This window comes from Bos taurus, chromosome 2 (assembly GCF_002263795.3).
Source record: "Bos taurus isolate L1 Dominette 01449 registration number 42190680 breed Hereford chromosome 2, ARS-UCD2.0, whole genome shotgun sequence".
Classification (NCBI taxonomy): Eukaryota; Metazoa; Chordata; class Mammalia; order Artiodactyla; family Bovidae; genus Bos; species Bos taurus.
In genome coordinates, this window is record NC_037329.1 from 91,636,381 (window position 1) to 91,659,547 (window position 23,167).

At 42.2% G+C, this 23,167-nt stretch overlaps 2 protein-coding genes across 26 annotated transcripts in view; one reads left to right on the forward strand and one right to left on the reverse strand.

The window, feature by feature from the left end:
• The window catches only part of ABI2 (abl interactor 2), a 101,705-nt gene extending 91,397 nt beyond the window's left edge, over window positions 1-10,308 (forward strand). For 14 of the 20 annotated variants that reach the window (XM_010802184.4, XM_005202635.5, XM_005202637.5 and 11 more), the window contains one exon: window positions 5,775-10,308. In XM_010802184.4, coding sequence (XP_010800486.1) covers window positions 5,775-5,950 — 176 coding nt within the window. In that variant the 3' untranslated portion in view covers window positions 5,951-10,308. 20 annotated transcript variants of the gene reach the window in all.
• Window positions 10,309-10,957: 649 nt separating this feature from the next.
• Window positions 10,958-23,167, reverse strand: part of RAPH1 (Ras association (RalGDS/AF-6) and pleckstrin homology domains 1) — a 102,664-nt gene continuing 90,454 nt past the window's right edge. For 4 of the 6 annotated variants that reach the window (XM_024981344.2, XM_059878845.1, XM_059878839.1 and 1 more), the window contains 2 exons: window positions 20,972-21,114; window positions 10,958-18,380 (listed from right to left, as the gene is read on the reverse strand). In XM_024981344.2, the coding sequence (XP_024837112.1) occupies window positions 16,368-18,380; window positions 20,972-21,114 (2,156 nt within the window). In that variant the 3' untranslated portion in view covers window positions 10,958-16,367. The other 2 variants (XM_024981349.2, XM_024981352.2) reach the window with 2 other exon arrangements.

The following is a 23,167-nucleotide window of genomic DNA, read 5'->3' on the forward strand; positions in this document are numbered from 1 at the left end:
AGCAGTCATTCTTGTAGAAAAACAGTTTTGAAAAAGAAGACTAATGTTGAAGGATTTAAACTACCTGATTTCAGAGTTCTAGTGTAAAGCTACAGTAATCAGGACAGTGTGGTATTGGTATAGAAATAAAAAACAGTGGAATAGAAAATAGAATCCAGAAAAAGATCCACACGTATTTTTGATGAAAGTGCAAGATAATTCAATGGGGAAAAGATATATTGCTTTTAACAACTGGATGTGTATCTGTAAAACATGAACTTCAACCCTTATTACCTCACCATACACAAAAATTAATTCGGAATTTATTTAGGCTGGAACATAAAACTATAAAACTTTTAGAGGAAAACAGAGAAGAAAATCTGTGTGTTCTGGGGTTAGGAAAATTTTTTTGTAGAGAGCACATTAAAAACCATGAAGCTTAAAAGAAAAAAGTCAATAAATTGAATTTTATTCAATTAAATTTTTATTTTTTAACTCTGCTATTAAGAATGATGTTATATGACAAGGCCAGCCATATAGACTGAGAAGAATATTTACAAAATATCTCAGGAGACAACTTGTAGAAAAAACAGTTTGAAAATATTTCATCAGAAAATATACATGAATTGTACATGAGAAGATGTTCAACATTAGTTATTAGGGAAATGCAAATTAAAGTTACAGTGAACCAAACTACACCAGAACACACCGTCTGGAATGGCTGCAGTTAAAAACGTGATGCCAAGTGTTGGAGAAATGTGGTGAAACAGGAGGTGGTACAGTGTACATTGCTGGTAAGTATGCAACATTTCAGCCACTTTAGAAAACTGTTGGCAGCGTCTTATGAAGTTAGATATACACCTACCAGCTGATCTGGCAGTCCCTTCCTACACGTTTATTTATGAGGAATGAAGGTGTATAGTCACACAAGTACTTAAACTCAAATGTTCATAGCTGCTTTTTCATCATAGCCAAGACTGGAAACAACCCAAGTGTCTTCCAGCTGGTGAATGGATAAGCTAACTGTGGGTCATCCATCCATTCAATGGAATACTGTTCAGCAGTGGAAAGGATTAAGCTACTGGTTCTTCCTGGCTCTGATGGTAAAGAACCCACCTACCAATGCAGGAGACTTAAGTGACGTGGGTTCGATCCCTGGGTCAGGAAGATACCTGGGTGAAGAGAATGGCTACCTACTCCAGTACTGCCTGGAAAATACCACGGACAGAGGAGTCTAGTGGCAATGGCTCATCGGTTTCAGAGAGTTGAACACAGCTGAGCAACTAGCACACACAGCAGTCTAAATGGATCTCAGGCTTTATGAAAAAGAAAGAATCAAGGCACAGAAGATTCAGGCTTTATGATTCTTTCTAAATGGAATCCAGAAGATGAGGGTTTGGGCTTCCCAAGTGGCGTTGGTGATGAAGAACTCCCCTGCCAGTGCAGGAAACTTAAGAGACGTGGGTTCAACCCTTGGGTCAGGAAGATCCCCTGGAGGAGTGCATAGTAACCCACTCCAGTATTCTTGCCTGGAGAATCCCATGGACAGAGGAGCCTGGTGGGCTCCATGGGGTCGCAGAGAGTCAGACACGACTGAAGTGACGTAGCACACACACATCCTGGCAGGTGAGGGAATTTGCACAGGGGCACAAGGAGACTTTCGGCTAACAACCATTGTCCAGTGTGATGGTTGTGGTGGGAGCTGTTCATTTGTCACGTGTCTGGGTACATACATGTATCAAAACTCACTGAATTTTACACTTAACTGATTGTGTTTTGTGTCTAAATTGCATCTTAATAAAGCTGCTTCTAAGAAAAGAAGCGCCCAAGGTACTCTCTAGGGTGTGGCCTTGGACACTGACAGGCTCTGCAAACTTGTTAGCTGACTTAAATATTGTCCTGGACAACGGGATGACAGTTTTCAGTTCTGAAAAACCAGCTCAGTGATTCCTTAAGAGGAAAGCATAATGAAAAGATATGCTTGTTAAAAAATCTACTCCTCAGTGAATATGCAGAAATCTGGGGAGACCTGTAAGAGAGGAAAGTAAGTTTATTTTCAGTCCAAATAACTCTTTAAAAGAAAATGCCTCATATTTTTCAAAGTTTATCTTTGTTAAGCTCAAATCTTTTAAAATGTAAAAATCAGATAAGCTCTTCCTTCCTCTTTCTGGCAAAACAAAAATAACCAGCTGTGTTCAGCTTATGATTGACTGCTCTTTGAGTGTGCATGCATGTTAAGGCTGTTGCCTGATGTCTTGTTTTGCTATCTTAGACTTAGATTCATAGACTTTGCTAACTTAGCTAAGTTCATAGACTTAGCCCTGGCTCTCACCTGTGCCTGCATTTAGGGTCACCTCAGGAGTGTTTAATGTGTCTGTACTTCCAGACCTATTAAATCAGTCTGTGGATAGGGTACCCAGGCATCCGAATTTTTTAAAGTTCTTCAGATAATTTCAAGGTTGAGCACCACTGCATGGATTTATCCTAAGTGGAGATAACTTGTATATATAAGTATCTTGGTTGAACATGGGTAGAGAAAATACATTTTCTTGTATTTATTGTGTGCCTGGGGTAATGCAAGACTTATTACATATGAGACAGTTAGTCTCCCCATTTTGCAAACTAGAAAACTGAGGTTCAGAATAATTTATAATGTTATATAACAAAATGTGTTAAGAGATAGTATATCACAATAGTTACTAGTAATAATTAAAAGGGCTAACATTTATATAGAATGTTTACTCTGTACAAGGCCCTGGGCTACACATTATATGTGCATTGCCTCATTTAATGTAACAGTGCTTTGAGGTATTAGCATTATTATAACATCCATTATATAGCTGAGTAAAAAGCAGCTTAGGAAAGTGAAATATGTTCTGTAAAATGGTAAGTGGTATAGCTGGGATCTAAACTTGACAGCATAACTCCTGAGCCCATTCTTAACATTGTCTTAAGCTTGAACTCTGACAGACCTGGGATCAAGTCTTGGCTTGATTTCTACTGGTGTTAAATTATTTGTGACAAAATGACTTATTTGTCAGTGCCCATTTTACTTCTTTTCTTCTATCAAGTCATCTGTTCATGTGTTCCTCCAGCTCAGTGACAGAACTTCTTGGCAGAAGCATAAGCAGTGTATGATAATTTATCAGATAGCATTTCTGTCCTCACAAGACTTGTGATGGTCCCTTCTCTTATTCATCTTTGTATCTGTAAAAATCAGAATGGATGCTCCATTAATGATTGTCCAAGAATGAATAGTGCGTCTCATTCTGAGGAGTCCAGAACGCTCCTCAGTGAACATGGCACACGTGATGTGCTCTGAGCGCTGAATGCGAGTTTCTCAGGCAGAGGAGAGAGAGAGGAGGGCCATCCAGTCAGAGAGAATCCTCTGAGTTGAAAGGGCATGGCGAGTAATGTCCTGTGCCCGGGGCCCTGGTGAACTGCAAGGAGGGCGTGGGTGAGCTAAGCGTGCCAGAGGGAAGTAAGTTATAATTAATATTGGGAGGCCTTGAATACCAGGATGAGGGTGTTTGGAATTTTTTTCTTTTTAAAAAATCTGATAGTAGAGGAAAATTGTGGAAGATCTTACGTAGGTTAATGATAAGTTCCCATGTACTTATATTTTAATTTTTTAAAAAGATACCTGAATAGTGTAGAGTGCATTAGAAAGAAAGAAAAATAGGAGTTGGAAAGACCAGTTTGGGTATCTTTCTAAGCAAGAGATTAGGACCTCAGCTGAGGTAGTGGTGCTGCAAATGTTGTCCACATAAATAAATAGATGCAAATGGAAGTGTTTTTCATGCAGCACTGTCACTCAGTTCTTTTAACGCCTTCAGAGTTGTTTGCCAAAAACCAGTTGATGTTCTGTCTTTAAAAATTACGCTTTGTATGATGTGTCATCTGATAACCTCATTAAAGTCTACCCTAGCTGTCGTTGAAAGCAAAGGAATGGGAGCCACCTCACTTGTGAAAAGCTGGGGTATTCTGGGGCGCCATTCTCTTTCTCAGTACCATGCTGGTATTTGAATCGGCCCTCCGCGCCCAGAGTGTTTCTGTACGTAAGCATAGTGCGCCGCTGTAGTTTTGTTCAGGAGGAGAAAGATAAACAGGAAATGAGAACTTTTATGACTGATGCTTGACTGACGGTATCGTCCCAGCAGATCAGGTTTAGATGCAGGATTTTAAAAATCATGTCACTCACCCTGCTTGGAAAATCTTCAGGTGGCCCTGGTGCTGCGCTGATGAGGGCACTGACGGTGACGATGGAGAAAAGCGTGGGTGTGAGAGATTCAGAAGGCGTGCAATTAACAGGATTTGCGGTAGTTTGCTCTAAATTACTTTTCATTTACATTTCTGTAAGCATCAGGAATGTTATCAATCCAAAAAACCAAAAGTTAAAAAATATTAAGTTGACTGGAAATACTAAATACTCTACATACCTTGTATTCTCTTTAACCTTGTATGTCATTTAATTGTATTTGTTTAGGTGTTTGGTTATACTTTGAGAAATACACATAAACTCTTTGTAGTTTCTGCTAAAGTATTTTCTGGCATCCTCTGTCACTCTAATGGCAGATACTCAGTTTAGGAAAGCTGTTGAATTTTTACTAAAGCAGGCCAGAAATTTAAGTTACCTGGAGCAAGTTTTACTGTCTCAAAAGTCTCTGTTTCAGTTTGTTTCTTATTTGTTTAGGATTAAGGCTGCATAAGAAACAGTCAATATATGCTTCTCAAAATAGAGATTTTATTGAGTGAAATTCTGAGTGGCATAATAAAGGTATGGAAGATCTTTGTATAGAAGGTTTAGTTTGAGGGAGACTAGTAAAGGGAATGGCCACCCACTCGGGTATTCTTGCCCAGCAGGCTCCTCTGTCCATGGAATTCTCCAGGCAAGAATACTGGGGTGGGTTGCCATTCTCTTCTCCAGGGGATCTGCTCTATCCAGGGATCAAACTTAGATCTCCTGCATTACAGGCAGATCCTCTACCATCTGAGGCAGTGGGGAAGCCCAATATAGGGTGTCCCAATTTAACTATACCATTGAGGACAATGTAATACTTAAGAACCAGAGATTTTCCGAGAAATCATTGAAAGGCCCCAGTTAACAAGTTATTTAAGTAATGAAAATCATAGGAGAGCTCATAGGTATCTCAGTTTTCTTAACACTTTCAATCTGTTACTGTGGAGGTGTTAAATTGGTGGCATAATACAGCATGTGTTTTGAAAGATATGTATGGTAGATGCCCATCATTCACACAGTCACTGTTCTCATGCGCTCTAAAAGTGTGAGAAAAGAGACGTAAGTCTGCTATTCCCTCAATTTCATTTTCTCACTGGCCTCTCCTCATTTATCTCACTGCTGTAGTACCTTTCCAGTGTTTAAAGATACATGTTTTTACATAATACGGCGCTTTAACACTAGCTCTACCGAAGAAACAGCCATCTTTCCCCACTCTGGGATTGTGTGTGTCTCTTCAATAGACGGATCAGTAGGTTTGACTAAATACTACTTTTTGCCATTCTGGGATTGTGTGTGTCTCTTCAATAGACGGATCAGTAGGTTTGACTAAATACTACTTTTTGCCATTTATGAAGTTTTGAACCTAACTTCCACGTGGAATTCCACTGTAGAGACTGGGTATTAGACAATGAACTTGGGTGGAGGGGCGGGTCCTGTGTTGAGAAAGTCAGTTTTTGATGTGTTGCAGAAGTTTGGAAAGGGTATTCATTACTTGGTTCTACCTTTCTATGAATGTTATTCTTCTTTTTTCATATCCTTTTTTTCCCTCCTCTAGTTGTGGCAATTTATGATTATACAAAAGACAAGGAAGATGAGCTGTCCTTTCAGGAAGGAGCCATTATTTATGTCATCAAGAAGAATGATGATGGTTGGTATGAGGGAGTTATGAATGGAGTGACTGGGCTTTTTCCTGGGAATTACGTGGAGTCTATCATGCATTATTCTGAGTAAAGCTCAGCAGGGCTGTCTCCCTCACAGGAATAGTCAGGTCTTCCCAGATTATCGAAAGGCCCTGGGGATTCCCCTCCAGTGAAATGAATGAAGGATACAAATGACAAAAGCTACCTTTTTTTTTTTTTGGTTTATCCCTCAGTATTAAAACAAAAAAGCAAGCTGAATTTGAACATATGGATCTTTCTGCCATCACTTATACTATGCTGAGCTGTTTGGATTGAAATAAAGTGACGGTTTCTGAATATATCAGAGGTATAACAGCGTAACTATGTGAAACAAATCAGGTTAAGACTGATTCAGAAAAAAAATCTGGGATCTTTCTCAGGAATATTGTACACCCTTGGGATTTCTCCTCCTGCGGAATCTGTGGCACTGGATGATCTGCAGTGCCCGTGCTAAAGGTTAGCTGCGTGGCCCAGTGCGTGCCCCAGCCCCACACTTTCTTCCACTTGTGTGAGGAGGCGGAACCGATATTTAAGTATCATACATAACCATTTTTGTAACTGTTTCAGATGACCTATTTCCTCTTCAGCACTGTAAATTCTGCATTTTCTCAGCACTTGAGTGCTCCGAACAAGTTAATGTTGAGCTGACTTGCATTCCTTCATGTTTCTCAGTTCGTAGATTATGAGATCGATTTGTCTCCATTCTGAGGGTGGTTTGGTCCTGCTGCTGCTGCTGCTGCTGCTGCGTGAGACTGCACTGCTGCAGTGCACCCACAGGGGTGACGGTGCAGCTGGTTTCACGAGCTCAGGTGGGCGTGCCAAGGTAGACAGGAAGGCTCCTAAGGTTCTAGAGAGGTGAACGGTGGAAGTGCCTGCTCACGAGGCATCCTAAACCCCGGCCTTAGGTGCTGTTTTGAGGAGTAGGATCTTAGAGGTCAGACCAACTATTTCTTTACTTCTTTCACTATTTAGGGAATGAATATTTTTTTTTTTTAAGTTATTTTCAATTCTCTTGAGAGTCACTGGGAATACAAGGCTTGCTCCTGTGCTCTCTGAATGTTATTAATGGCAAGTGTTAGCTACTGTTGAATTTGTTTACTCACTTAGAAAAGATAACTATTCCCCTGATTCTGTGTGATTGGCCTTTGCAGTAGCTGCTCTTGGTGAGAATCTGAACCTTATATTTCAGATTAAGAATAGTGGGATGAGTGGTATAAGGCCAAGTGCTTATCTGAGGTGGTTTTTTTTTTTTTTTAATCTGCACAATTACAGCTTTGAATTCAGTGGAGTTTGGAAGGCAGATGACTTTAGTCACCTCTTCTGTAATAAGAGATATTGAAAAAAATCCAGGAGGCCTGGCTGTTTGGCAGGTGAATGCTGTGATGATGCACCAGCTCACAGGCCAAAGATGCCATGGGTCCTTTCTAGTCTCAGTGTCCTGGCCAGAAGAGAGCTCTGCCAGGTGACTTCCCAGTGCTGGATGAAAGGTGAGAGCTGGCAGCTGCGTATGTTTCGGACATGGGCCTTGAGCATGGTAGTGCGGGTGAGGAACGTGACTGAAAAGTGAGCAAGTGTGGTAGGTGTGAGGGAGTTCAGACAGTGCAGACAGAGCTAATACTCTACCTACGAATCTATTACCAGAGCACAAAACTCATCACCATGTAACTGAGACCCAGATACAGTGTTTCCTTAAGATTTTTGTTTTAAAGTTGCAGGTTTTTTTCCTCAAACATTGCAGTTAGCAAAGATTTCCCAGACACTGCATTTCATTTTCATTAACTTGCCTCCATTACACTGTAAATTACACTTCACACTTTGTTAGGTCACCGTGATACCCTTAATTCCCTGCAATTCCCTGTCTTCCTTCAAAGTAATGGCCCTTGAGTGTCCTCTGAGCCTTCAGCTTCATTATGGATGCAACCAAGACTATACTTGGAGAGGTTAAACTCTTCCTAGTGTTGGTGTGTAACTAGGAGAAGTATTTTGAAATTAGATGTTCAAAGTTATTTAAATAGTTTTTTGCCGAGAAAGCTTAGTGAACTAATAAAGCAGAAGGTATCTCAAAATCCAGCAAATAGTTCCCACAGCTCCCACCTTCAGAAGCCCAGAAGGCAACTGTGCATAAAGAGTTGGTGGTGAAGAAAAAAACAGTTGGTGGTGGTCAACTTGCCCGTGGGACCCCTGCTGGACTGGGGAGCTGAGAAGATTCCAGTGAAGACCTGCAGCACAGGGATCCATGGGTCAGCTGATTTTCCCTATATTTTTTAGTACTAATGTGTGTGTAGTTTTTTGTTTTAAAAACACCTGTTGGATTTTCTTCATATTTTACCTTTTTTGTACAGTTTTAAATTCTATATATTGTTTTGGAAGGATACTATGTAATGATGATGGGCCAGGCTTAAAGTCATTGGAGACTTTTAATATTTCATAGGCTGCATGTTATTAATAGTCTGAGGGTAGTATTTGTTTTATTGTACGTTCACCCCATTTTTAAATAAACAAGATGGTTGGTAGTAGGAATTCTAAACGAGTGCAGAAATCTTACATGGTACATAGTATTGTGGCAAAGGTGATTCAGGTATAAAATCTGCTGACCAGTAAGCAACCATTTTATTGGGCTAGAGGAGGTCCATTTCCTCTTGAAGTGTTTTTGACTTGTGTCTAGTCCCTTTTGCCTTTAAAAAAAAGGGGGGGGGGAGGGATTTGACTTAAAAGTTGTTCCCTTTTTAAAAGTATTACTATTGGACAGGCCATGGGGATTTCAATGAAAGCATACTTTCTTGTTGACCTTATGACCTAGGCAATAAATTGAAAACCAAAATCTTGTCAACATGTCAAAATCTCGATTTGAGAGATTGAGCCTGTTGTTTGAAATACATATGACTCCTTTAAGGTGTCTGGTTTAGTGCTTCCCATCTTTTGCCGACTTGCTTTCTGTCTTCGGGACCCCTGCTACTTTTGCTGTGTTCCTAAGAGTCATTGGTGAGACGTTTTCATCCTTCCTATTCCCCTCCTGTTGCTGTTTATTACCCAGCCAGAGAGACTTTTGTGTCTTCACAGTGGTCTCTGTAATGTAGCTGTGCTTCTCAGCAATCTCATGATCACTAAGATTTTTCTGAGAGGCATGAAAACGATAGTAGTGTGCTTTTATCCTTTTATGCTCCCTTTCTTTTAGCAGGTGACCATTCTGCACTAAGAACTGGTACTTTTTCTTTAACTACCTTTCTTCCTCTGTGGAGAGAGCATGGCATGACCTGAAGGCCACCTCTCTCTTTGAAAAGGCTTTGATGGAGGAGCTAGCAGGTGGTTGACACATCTTGGAAAAGAACGGGGATCTGCATCACTTCTTATCTGTTTGCTTCTGAACTTCTTTGGCCAGAAACTCCTGATCAGTGTTAAGGTGATAATTTCCCTCACATGATTTACTTAAGAGTTTTAGAGCTAGATGAGATTTCAGAAATTTTAGTTCAGTCTCATTTTACTGATGAGGTTAGGTGTTTCATTTCAGGTAACAGCCAGTTAACAACAGTAGTAGAATCCCTGACTCAGCGCCTGGTATTCTTTCTGCAACTGTCTTAATTGTGTTGTATGTTTATTTTAAAGTTCTACTTGATATCTTCAGGAAGATACTTGAAAAGTTAACACTATGTTTCAATTAATACAATTCAAAGTGTTGTTTAAAGGAGTGTATTGAGTGCAGCCTTAATTAGTAAAAGTAATCTTCATTTTAACCCTTTTGAAACTACACTCAGTACAAATGGTCTTTTTCATTAGGTGTATGTACCTAAAACAATACAGTGTCTCAGCACTGGAAGGAGCAGCACAGCCTTATCTGAGAGCCTTAGAAAACAGTTCTTGAATGGAGGCAACGTGCTCATTACCTTAAGTTTATTTTGTGCTGAGCTTTGTTCTGATTTGAGAATCTCATACTTTAAAAAAAAAAAAATTGACAAAATGACAGGGCCTGTGTATAAATGATCCTTGCTAAATATCTTGAGGTTTTTTTTGTAAAAAATCAAACAAAAAGCAGACAAAAAGCTTATTTTCACATTAAAATGGAAACGTCTTTTGCAAACTTTAGAATTCTATGGAAAAGCAGTTTTTATCATATTTTGTGTCCATGCATCTTTTTCTTAACAAAATAGTTTACAGAAAAGAATGTAAACAATTTGTGATCTGGCCAGTTGTGCTTACAGCTCCCACAGGGAGGGTTGGTGTTACGCCTTCAGTAAAAACGATGTAGGAAAACCTGAGGGAGCATCTGTTGCCAGTAATGTTTCTTGTGTGTGCCATTAAACCACCTCCAGATAAGTTGGGGGGACATTTCACTTTTTAATTTTGAAACTGTATTTGGAATTAATTGTTGCTGTGTACTAAGAACTTGGCCTAAATAAAACCCTACAAGGTGTATCCGAGTGTCTCATGAACGTATTTCTGCAAGTAACCTTTTTGGCCTCGCTGTGCGGCATCTCAGCTCCCTGACCAGGGCGTGAGCCTGAGCCATACCAGTGAAAGCCCGGAATCCTTAGCACTAGGTGGTAAGTTACAAGTGCGCGCGTGCTGCAGTCCATGGGGTCGCAAAGAGTTGGACACGACTGAACGACCGAACTGAAAAAAAAGTGTGTCAGAAAATCCTTCCCTGTTGCTCTAAATACTTTGTCCTTATTTTTGTTGTAAATGAACCTGAAGTTTTGATTACTTTTCACCAAACACATAGTTCTTTTAATATAAAAAGGAAACCTGTTTTTGCCCTAATTTGGTAAATGGTAACATGATTGTAAATACATTCAAATCCACATTTACACATACCTCGACACGGCAGTCAACACGATTGTGATACCAAGGCTTCCAAACAAAAAGCACCCTTTTTTGTTCTAGTTCTTACCTAACTGTTGTTTAAAGGGGAAAAAATCTTGTTATTTTCAGTTGAACACACCAAATTATAGTTTACCTTCACGCTTTATGTGCATCTTGCAATCTGTCTTGGGTACCTCAACATAAATAGCAAAACCAGGTTCTTACAGTGCCGATCCACAAACAGTCCAGTACAGTTCAGATGTTTAAATGAATCTATGTATTCTTTTTATTAAGGACTGGATAAGCTGACATAATGGTAACATGTAAATTACACTGACTGCATGACTACTGTCCTAAGCCATTACAATAGTTTACTGACAGTAACTTGGCAAGAATAAAGTAACTTGGAAAATAACTTAATCCAGCAGTAGAACAAAAACATCAGTAGTACTGAATATATCTCTCATATATATATATCTATATATAGGTTTAGCACAATCAGGGAGCAAGGCACATAATGAAATGAGTGTACATTTTAAGTAGAATAAAATAATAGCAACAAAGCTGAAAGAAAAACTGTAACTTCATCTTTACCGAGCTGTGCATAATCATCTGAATAATGTCCTCTATCCTGTACTTTTAATGCAGTTCCCTTTGCCTTTTTCATGCTTTAAAAAGGTATATTCCTACACTGTATATCCGTGAGCCTTTACTCCATTTTTTTTTTTTTAAGAAATGGGAAGAGAGGGAGCAATCTCAGTTAAATGTGCAATTTTTCTTTAAAACAGTAAACAATGCTTTTATGACATTTACACAAGCTGATATTCTAAATGTACATTTCTATAAAAGGAGTTCACTAGTGGCTGACAATAAAATTAAGTGAAGTCATTTGAAACATTCCAGTTAATGCTTTTTTTTTTCCCTAGGAGAAATTATTTACAAGTACAGAGATATAGGAGGTGGTAATCATGAAAAAATGGCAGTTTTTGGTATTGGGTTACAATAAACTTGACAAACAACGGACAGTTCGCAGAATGTGGGTTTGTTCAAGTGCCACAAGCACTTCTGCTTGAGAAGAGGCTGAGGCTTCACTTATGCGCTTGGTATCAGTAGCCATCCATGTTCTACGTTCATTCTGAACTTGGCCATCTTTTAAACATGTAGTATTCACCATCACCCTGACCTGACTCACTACTCTAAATATCTTTGGTAGAAAGCAGCCAGACCTTGATTAGGCAGATGAAGCCATCTCGTGAGACAGTCACTTTTTCTGTTTCTGCACAAACTAGAAACACCTTCCTTCTTTCATTAGCACCTCAAAGTTTGCTTGTTAGATTTTTTTATGTTGTTCCTCCAAGAGTTCAAGGCACTGGGGAAATACAGCAGATGTTTTCTAAATGCTTTATACTTCAACAAGCAAAGAGCAAACCAATTTCCTTCAAATGTTTATCAAGTATATTGTGTTTAGCTTATTTTTACTGAGCAAGTGTATTCTACAGCTAAATTTTGAATTTCTTATACATATAGACCTTCTAAGGGCACAATTAAGAACTGCACATGTGTTTACTTTGAGGGAGACTAGTAAAGAGATAATAGTCTTCCATTCAGTTTTTAAAGGAAAATACATCTTAATTCTGTACTACTTGCATCTCTCCATGGATCACATCTCAACTTTGTGAGTGGGCAGACATTCCTACAGCATCAGGAATAACTTGCTATGTGTAAATAATGTGAAGTGTATAAAACAAAACTTCAAGTGCCAAAAGGTTCTTGCAACCTAAAATGATTTTTAGAAATAAACATCCTCTTATAAATATACAAATCCAAATTATTTAAAGGAAGTCATTACACCTATAATCACATAGGATCATACAGTTTTAATTGGTTTAAACAAAATCTGTGAGGTTATCAGATTACATAAGTTATACATTGTTCTAAAGTTAACTACATAAAACCTACATGAAACAGTTTGGTAATATAGAAAACTAGGAAAAGGTTTTCTTGTTTAAAATCACCTTGTGTTTGTAACATAAAATTGCTCTTAACTGTGGGAAAAAGAGTGATAAGGGGTTCTGTTGGTGGCCTGATAGTCAAATCAATCCGACCGTTACCTGAAGTTTTTTTCAGGCTCCTTATAGCCTAACATCCTTGACATGAACTTATTAGCAGTTGTATTCTCCCAGAATAGCAGCTTCTGAAACTCTTAATTGGATGCACAGCTCCTATTGGAATTATTCTTCATGATCCCCCCAATTCTGTTTACTTTTGATCTCCTTAGGACTGCTTTTAGTGGCAAGTAAACTTACATGGAGATGGGACTGCCGAAATAGTTCGCAGCCCTTCCTTAGCAGGCTATGCCGGCAGTGGGCAGGAGCACCTTGATGTCCGAGGACTGTGGGACGGTCTGTGGGACATTCCTCTGAGATGTTCTGATGAAAACTGTTTCCTGTAACTTCTGAAGAATCAGCAATCTTATTTTAAAAAGCCCCAGAAATTAAAAAAAAAAAAAAAACAATTTACAGTGAAGTGGGTACCTGTAAACCTTAAGAGTAGTTACTTTTTCCAAGAGCAGAATTCTACAGCAGCTAAGGAAAAAAAAAATGTATTTGGCTAATAAAAGCCAAGCTTCAATATAGAATAATCTAACATAACTATGAACTTAATGTTTTAACAGACTAGACTTTGCTGCCCTTCAGAGTTGTTGCCAAAACTTTAAGCATAGGTTGGATCCAATTTTGAAATTTTGTGGTACAAGTTAAGGATGTCACTAATAGCAAGTCACTGGCTCTTAACAGGCACCTGTCTGCACTGCCCTGAACAGCAGGATACTATTCATTTTTCAGTACAGCCAAGCCAACTGACAAGACTCTTCCTTGACCTGGAGAAGCCTTGCTGGGTTAGAGGAGCTGAGCAGGAGGCAGTGGAAGAAGGCACAGTACCAGTGTCATCTGGCAGTGTTTTTCTTGAACACACCAGGGAAGAAGAGAGCCCAGATAACAATCTCCAAACCACATCCCAACAAAAATCCCAATTAAAAAAAAAAAAAAAAACCCAGGGAGTAAAACACTGGCAGTGTATTTAAAGTATCATTTTGGTTTTTTTGATTCAGTTGTTTCACATAAAGAGGGAAAAAAAAGTTGATTAATAGCCGCCCTTTGTCTTTGGAAGAATGTAAAGGGCAACAGCCTGTTGTCAAATAGTCACCACGCCACTGACACAGCTCCTCTCCTCTGGCAGTGTTCTCCTTGGTGTCCCTGATGTTCTAAAGGATATCTGCTCTTTCAGGAAAATGATACACTAGAAGCAGCATCAGTTCAGGATAACTACCGTCAGGACTGACAAAAGCAAGAAGGCCCAGGAAATCCCCCGCTGGAAAAAAAAAAAGGTTGGATTTTACAGCTCAAATCAGGAGTGAAGGAAGACTGAGGAAACATGATTTCTTCCCTCAGGGAGAGCTGTCCATCCTTATATAAAAGACCACCCCCACAATAAAAAAACCCTAGTGATGAATGTTTATACCATTGGATTCAGAGTCTTAAAAGTCCTCTATCTCACAAATAAGGGTGATCCTTAGAAGATACAGCTGCGGGCAGAAGACTGGGGAATCACTTCATTCGTGAGTCACAGTGGCGCCAGGCAGTGTTACTCAAATGTACTCAAATTGCAGTGCATGCTTAAATGAACAAGATTAGATGTGGTAAAGGTCACTTCATAAGAATATCAAGCACATAAAACTTTGTGAACTGAAAAAGATCTAAAGTATCTTTTAAAGAAGCAGGGCTATAACAAATGCACACTGGTATATATTCTTATTGCTCTATAAACAGGAGTATACTATCACATCGTGGAGATGTGACAATGGGGAGGGGGTTCCACTTTCTCTAATGCAGTACTTGGTTGCAGAGTGAGAAAACCTGTGTACACAGCACAATCTTGCTAACTCTTGAAATATTTACCATCTCTGTCCCACTTTATGGACATCACTTTTTCCTTACAGATAGGGTCGAACACTACGCAGTTGCACCGGTGATCCCTATTCACAACAGGCACAGATGTTCATTACAAGGTGTGCTGACTTATCACTGCTGGGGAGGTACTTTTTATTCTCTCGTTTAAGAGCAGTTCTAAGGTTGGCCTAATGGTCAGTTTATCATCACAAATTGCTAAGTCAGTACACATTTCTCAAACCAAGGAAAATTCAGAGGGGAAAATAAAACATCCAGAAGTACAGTGTGAAGCATATGGAATTACAGTGTGTCGTTAGAGCAATGGTTCCATGTTACACCGAACTGCATATGCACAGTATGTAGTGTCACTTACTGTCCTTGGACTACAGACTCCATCAGAATACCTGGTAACTTGGACAAATCTCTACACCCGGGCTACAACAAGCAAGGACCCTATTGTGCTCTGGTCACTATGGATGAAATCGTCTAAACACTCATTTTCCCCCCTCCCTCTATGACAGTCCCATACTTAAGTGAATTCTTTGTATGTCACATTACCAGCTACAAAAAACCTAATTAATGACAGCTGCACAGGGGCCAGTTTTCTCTTTTCTAATCCATCCCTTCAGAGAGCAATACAAAAAAAGACACATTTCAGAAGGTGATTTTGTTTTTTGTAATGATGCAACATAATGGACAAAGGATGTGAGTATTTGATATAGCAGCTGTCTATGGATACCTAATATCAACACCCACTCACAGCACACACTATAAGGAGGTAACTGGTGACCCAAAGACACGCTCGGACAGAGCATTCCGAGGGTATCCTGTTGGATAGTCTTTTACAATAAATCAAAGCAAGGATCATGAAACCAAACTTGATGGCACTTCACAAGCTCGAGGAAAGGATCCCAACAGTACAGAAAGAACTACAGGATAACAGCACTAGATTATCCACGTGTTACAGGCGAAGAGCTTCCCTGTGACAGGGCACACTCTAGATTCCGGTGGGGTCATGGCAGCAGTACTGCAACTAGAATGGTTTAGTTACACCACACATTTACTGTTTTCTATGCACAACCACACACTGAGTGTCTGAAAATTTCCCCACACTGCACTATGACCCATTCTATGAAACTGATTCCTAGTTAAAGTGCCCCTTTATAGAGAAATGAAGTGTCAAGCAGTTCTAACTTCAGCCAACTGGGGAAAAAAACCACAAAAGCCCCATAGATACACCAAACATTCTGGTTGTCTTCTCAAACTGAGAAATAGCACATTATACATCTATCCTTAATATATAATACGCAACATGCACAGAAAGGCCGCACATGGACATTTATAAAATATCTTCTAAAGTCTGAAGTTTTTGGTCCAACCCAAATGATAACAGAAATCGTAAGGGACAAGACATATATCCCCTTCCATGCCGCTGCCACCCAAAATACACAAAACTCGTTTTCAGATTAGGAGTGAGAATAAATAGAATCACTTTCAGCTATATATATACATATAGATATATGTATACATATATATACATACACGCTACCTATCTATATATGTATAGCTATGTGTGTACACGCACATGTATGCGCACACACAGCTGAACACTACCTGAATAACGACGACATACCAGGAGGCTCTGAACACCTGAATTCATAGATGATCAGGTAAGCTGATTGTAGAACTGATTACAGATTGCATGAAAATAAAATCCTACGGTAGCTACCAATCTCTTGAGAGCTTCGTGTTCTGGTCTCTTTTGGGGGGAGCGGGAGGCGGTCCTCTCCGCAACGTTGCATAGCCTGATATATGACTGCCTCCGTAAGCGGCTTTCTGCTGCTCTGAAAGCAGTTCGGGGGGTGGCGGGGGCAATGCCATGTCATCCATGGTGGCTGTGGGTTCCGCTCTAGACACGCGGGAGGAGGAGAGCGAGCCGTGCCGGGTGATGGACTTGCGCTGCAGTGTCCTGTTGAGGTCAGCCAGGAAGCCAGGCTGGACACTAAGGCTGGATTTGGGCGAGGTGGGCACTTGCGGCACGACTGCGGCCGTGGCTGGCTGCTCCGAGATCTCGGCTTGAGTGAGGCGGGTGCTATCGTTCCGTTTGGGTCGCGTGGGCGGAGGGGCCTTCTTCACCGACGTTTTGGACCAGGGCTGCGGCTGCGGGTTAACAACGGCCACTTTTGGAGAGGTGCTTCCTGAGAACACTGCTGGGATGTCGATGGGGGGCAGAGGAAGCTCGGTTTCTGGCGGAGGGGGTGGGAAGTCAGAATCGGACGGAGGAGAAGGGAACTCCACCGCCGAGTCCTTGCCGCGCCCGCTCAGCGCAGCCGCCTTCACAGGCAGGCATCCTTGCTGGAGCACCCCGGGAAGGTTAACTCCGGAAAGATGGAGTTTTCCTGGCTTGGGGGGCGCTGCTGGAGGTGGTGGGGTCTCCTTGCTGGGAGACCCCGACGGTTCGGCTGGCGATGCGAACTTGCTGATTAGACTGTCCACTGAGGGTTTCTTGGGCTCAGGGTGCTCCGCACAGCTGCTGGACTTAATGCTGGAGTTGCGCTGCGGGGTCGGGGGCGGTTTCTTTGCCCCGGGGCTGCAGGTTTTACTGGTCTTTCTGCCCGGAGAGCTGCTTTTGTCCGGGGCAGGAGCCGCTGCGGGTGTGGCTGGCGGCGGCGGTGGCGGTGGCGGCTGCGGGGCCGGGGCGGGTGGCGGTGGGGGCGGAGGAGGGAACACCAGGCTGCTCTCTGGGGGAGGAGGGGGGAAGTCCGGAGAAGGGACAGGGACGGAGCTGGGCTGCCACTTGGGCTTTGCTTTCACGGCAGGGGGGGACTGTGGGGTGAGGCTGACCGAGGCAGGCTTTAAGGGCGGCCCCTCGGCGGGAGGTGGGGCTGGAGGTGGGGGGAACTGGCTGGCTATCTGCTTCACCACAGAGGGCGCCGGGGACAGCGGGGAGGGGGGCGGTTTTACACTGAAGCTCTGCTGCTTGGGTAGCGTGGGCGGGGGCACCGGACCCGGAGGAACAGGGGGAGAGGGTGGAACGTGAGACACAGGAAGAACCGGCTGCTTTTTTACTGGGGGCACTGGCGGAGTAGGTGTGGGTGGCAACGATTGTGTCACTGCGGGTGGCACAGTCTTGGTGCTCGCTGCTGGGGGCAAGGTCACAAGGGGCTTGGGGGGGGCCTGGGGAGGGAGTGGGGCAGGGACGGGAGGAGGAGGTGGGGGCGCTGGAGGAGCTGTCTGCGTGCCATGTTGGATGTGATGGATCTTCAGTGGAGGAGGTGGGGGACTGAATTGCGGCAGGGATGGGGTGCAGGGGGCGGGCTTCAACTGGGCCATAGCCGAGCCGGGAGTGGGGGGCGGGGGCGGGGGGGGCGGGGGAGGCACCACTCCATTGGGGGGTACCAGGATCTGAGGCTTCACTGAGAGTGAGGTCGAGGGCTGCATCCCTGATGCGGGGGGAGGCTTAAACAGGGCTCCCGAATGCTGAGAGGCGTTCTGCAGCCTGGTTATTGTGCTGTACTTGACAAACATCGTGGCTGCGGAGCCCGCAGACGGGGCGGACTGGCTGGGGAGGGGAGGGGGAGGGGGAGGCGGAGGGGGCGGGGGAGGAGGAGGGGGAGGAGGTGGGGGCGGGAGGGGTGGTGAAGGCTGTGAGGCCGTGTAGGGGGTGACTAGCTTGGGCTGTGGGGATAAAGGGGGAATGAGTGAAGTGTAGGGTCGATTCACAGACTCCATTCTGGCCTAAAAGGAGTATAAAAGGGAGGTTGGGAGAGAGAAAACACAACAAACAAAACAGTTACAGAGGTTAAGATTTGACTGTTAAACTAAAAAGCAAGGAATCAGAGACATGCAGGAAAGGAAGCAGCAGCTGATGATGGTAAAGACGGACAACGGCAGGAAGGCTAAAGTCCAACTCCCAGGGTAACGGGCCTGGAGAAAATCTGTTTACCTACCAATCTTAGACGCCTAGACTGCTTAACTACCTGGGGATAATTTCCTGTGGCAAGTCTGTCTGGATGATGCCCTCTGCTTTCTGACCTCTGGTTTTCACACACCCTGCCCCGGGGCCAGCGCCAGGGCCTCGGAGCACAGACCACCCCCTGGACTGTGGCAGAGGGAGATGAGATGACTGGAGTTCACCTTTCAGTCCAGGACTGCATCCACATCAAGCAGATGCCATAACTGGGTTTAGGAGAGCTGGTGGAGGGCCTCCGGAAGAATGAGGATGGCTTTTTGATGCTAGTGAGCGGTATGAGTATGAGAATGTTCAGCAGGCGTGCACAGTCACACAGCAATGAATGAGCTTGACACACACACTCGTGTTCGTGTGAGACACTTGCATCCAACATGCACAGAAGTCCAGCAATGCAGGTAAAGGGGGGTATTCTTTACATTTGTTTTACTGGAAAATACATAAAGAAATGCTTCATAAACATTACAGCTAAAGATCATAAAAATACCATACAGAAAAAGCCAGAAGAAAATGAGAGGAAACTTTGGAAGGCTAAAGGAAATGTATCAAGACACAGGAGCTAGAATTTGCCAACAACCTACTGACCAGCCCATCTGAGCACCTCTTGGCATGGCCCAAAGGGCCACACCTGGGCATTTATTTTCTAGAGCTGCTCATGCATGAATGTGGTTCAAGTGCTTCTGAGAGCAGAGGAAGGACTCTCGGCTTAGTAACTCTGGGTATATCTTTTGGGCTCTTTGAACAAACTGTGAGGATCCAAGAAAAACCATCTGTTTCAATTCTGAATGACATCTAATTAGCACTGGGAATGCTTAGGTTAGTAGTCTAGAAGGCTCATGACAGTGCTAAGTTCTAGTGCCCATCAGGTCATTCCCATGTTCCTTTAATAACTGCACATCAACATAAAAGCATTAGTTTGCAAGATCTGGTTACAGGAGTCACCCAGGTTAATGTGCTTCCAAAGAACAGCCCCTGACCTTAACTTGACCCTGTCTTGGCTGCTGCAGGGGTGGAGAACTTAGCTGTGGTGGCCTTCTCATTTGGCACCTGAGACTGTGGTAACAAGGAGAAGAAACATACAGGGGGTCACGACTCAAGCACAGTGCCACTGCTGTGCGGCAGAGTTCATGGTCTTGCTGAAGCTATGTGCCATGAGGTACTCTGCTGCTTGATCACAGACCATTTGGACCCTTTGCTTCCCTGGGCCTTTCTCCTAACAGTTGGCTAGTTCCACCATTTAAAATGCATGTGGATGACACCATTAAGTTCAGTAAGGTAAAGGACTTTTCTTTAGGCACCTGAATTTTGTAAGCGCAGCTTCTCCACAATATATATGGAATATCAGCACCAGATAGTGCTGTTCCATTCAAATTGATTAAATATGGGAAGGAAAAAAATTCCTTAAAAGTCTGAGCCTCTGGTAAGGGGGTTAAACTTCATTGTCTTGAGAATTTAGGTTATTGGCCCCAATTCTCAAATATTTATTCCTAAGAGAAGGTGTTCCACCCCCACACTGGGCTACCTATGCCTCTTCCACCCTCCCCAAATCCAGTTAATCAACCATATATGGAAATAAAGGAATAAATTGAGGGGAAATATCCATTTAACTCTTACTGAATGTACTTGTGTAAGTGATTCAGAGAAGAAAAACAAAAACAAAAATTATTTTTGGATGAAAACAGAATGGCCAGACCAGGCAAGCTTCTGGCTCCTCGCCTCAGCGTGCGCCTGTGCCGCTGAGAGTGGCAGAGCTGGGCCACCACGGCCCACAGGACATCAGAGACAGCGTAATATGGTGAGCCAGAGAACCTCTCTGTTTCTAAGCAGCCTTGCACTAATTACACTTGTCCTTCAGCGTCAATGAACAACCTTCTACGCAAGGCTTGGAGGTCCGGTATTTTAAGGGGATTAATGGGAATTTTGTCTTCCACATAAACTGTAAATTGAGAAAAATTCACCAATGTGCAAAGAAATGCCAAAAAGCATAAAAGAAAAGGAGTCTGAATAAGTTAATAGCCAATAAAGTAACAAGCAACTCTTAGCAGTTTCTCTGGAACAACAGCAAGGTATCGCCACTAGAGGGTGTTGTTGCTCCATCCAAATTAAGAGAGGAAAGGGGGAGATTGTCATTTCTTAAAATTCTGAGCCACTGATAAAACTGCTAGGTGGTGGTGGGGTTTTTTTTGAGATCTTAGATCATCAGAGCCAATTCATAAATATCCATTTCTGAGAAGCAAAGAAAGAATACTGAGATAAGGCCAAGAAAGATTCCTAATGAAGGAATAAAAGAGCACTACGCTCCCCCTCCTCCCCTCAGAACACTAGAGAGACGTCCCCTCTGCCCTGACCCGAACATTACCTTGCTGGACTCTTCCAGCTGCGTGCCTCGCTTCCAGGCCTCGGAGAAGATGGAGCTCACCATGCTCTGGGAACGGACGTGTCCTGCCGGCTGGGTGTCAGACACTCCACTGTCAGACTGATTGGAGTGATTGGACTGAGATTCTGTTTGAAACATTTTCAAAAGTCAGATTAAATAAGTATTGGGACAGTATAAATATGTACGTTTGTATAAAGCTTTCACTGTAGATTATACAGGATGCAAAACGGCAAGTTACTTTTACCTGACCCATTTCACACAGACACAGCCCTTGTTTTCCACTAGAAAACCTCTCGCATCCTAGGGCAAATAGGAGATCTCGATTCTTTTTAAACTGCTCATCAGGAGAAACTGATAATTACAACAAAAGGTTCATGTAACATTATTGGTATCCTGACAACCTATCTTGTAAGAACTCCTAGCAAGTAAGAAAATTAATGAACCATGAATAGAAGAGTGGTTTTTTTAAAACATATCTTCATTACATTTGAGAACAGATCTTTTTACATTGAAAATTGATCTTTTTACGTAACCCGGGCTCCAGGCCATCTCAGAGACTTCTCACTTATGAATTCAGATCTATACATGATGATTACTGCTTTTATCCCAGCAATGAACAATACTGAGAATTTGACCGCCAAGTGAGAAGTGTGTTTCCTAGGGTTTCGGGTGTTGGCACCACAATGAAGCAGTTGTGCCACAGGCTGGCTTCCTCAAGGGCATGGAGACATCTTCAAGGGCCCTGGGAATGGCTGAGGATACAGTGGAATCTGACTGACATCTACAGTGAAGGAACTAAAAAGATAATTTCGCTGGACACCAAGTCAGGTGAGATAACCTTATGGGAGCATCTAGTCCAATGTCTGGCATCTGGTCAGAGAATCAAATGTTAAAGCTAGTCCTGCTTCTCTGTGAGAAGAGGATATGATTAGACTGCAGTATTAAATAAGTCCAGCCAAATTAATCAAAATACTGCAAAGATAAGAGCCACAAACTCCTTTAGATAAATTTAAGACAGTATCTTCAGGGTAAAAAATATAAGCAATAGAGGATAAAACCAACTATTTTCTTAACAGTTTAATTTAATATCTGAGTAGAGTAATCTAGAGTAGATTAAAGGACAGCAATCTTTAAGACAAGAGGCTGGAACATGTAGCTTCTTGAGCTCTTTTCACATCAATGTATATGATTTTACAATTTACATTTAAAAGTCTTCCTAATACTTAATTATACAGACAGATGACTCTGGAGTGGGAAAAGGCACTGTATCACTTCATAAAATACCTTTGGAAGCACCCAAATTAAGTGCTGCATAAATTTTTAAAATATGCATCTTTTTTCTCAATCTTCCTCTTATTCCATTTTCTATAACCCTGCTTTGACACAGTCTTCTGACTTTGCCTTTCCTAATCCACTGCCACAAAGGTTTCTTCCTCCCAATTCAAGAAGCATTTTATTTTAGAACAGTTATAGATTTACAGAAAAGTTGGAAAGCTAGCACAGAGTTCCTACATACCTAGCACCCAGTTTACCTCATTAACATGTTATAATATTCTAGTCCACGTGTCATGACTAAGAAACCAATACTCGATATTAGCTAAACTCCAAACTTTATTTGGATTTCACTAGTTTTTCCACAATTTCCATTTTCTGATCAAGGATCTCATCCAGGTTACCATATTACAGATAGCTGTCATGTCATGTCTATGACAGTTTCTCAGACTTTCCTTGTTTTTGATGACCGTGAGAGTTTTGAGAAATACTGGTCAGGGTTTCTGCAGCATGCCTCTCAATTTTGATTTGTTTGATGTTTTTTCTTTGAAGTTATGGGATTTAGGGAGGAAGACCAAGAGAGGGAAAATGCCAGTCTCATCACACTGCACCAAAGGTACAAGCTATCAATATGACTGATTACCCTGATCAGCCGGCCGAGGTGCTGGCCGGTTCCTTCACTGTGAGGTTATGTGTCCCCACTCTGTGCTCTTGGGGAGCAAGTCACTTTGCACAGCCCACAATTAACGAGGGGGGAGTTAAGCTCTACCTCCTTGAGGGCAGAATATCTGCATAAATCACTTAGAAATCTGTACAGGATATTGGTCTCCTCTTCTCCATTTATTTAATTCAATTATTTATTTATATCCCCATGGACAGCTGGCTATTTATTTTATAATTTGGAGT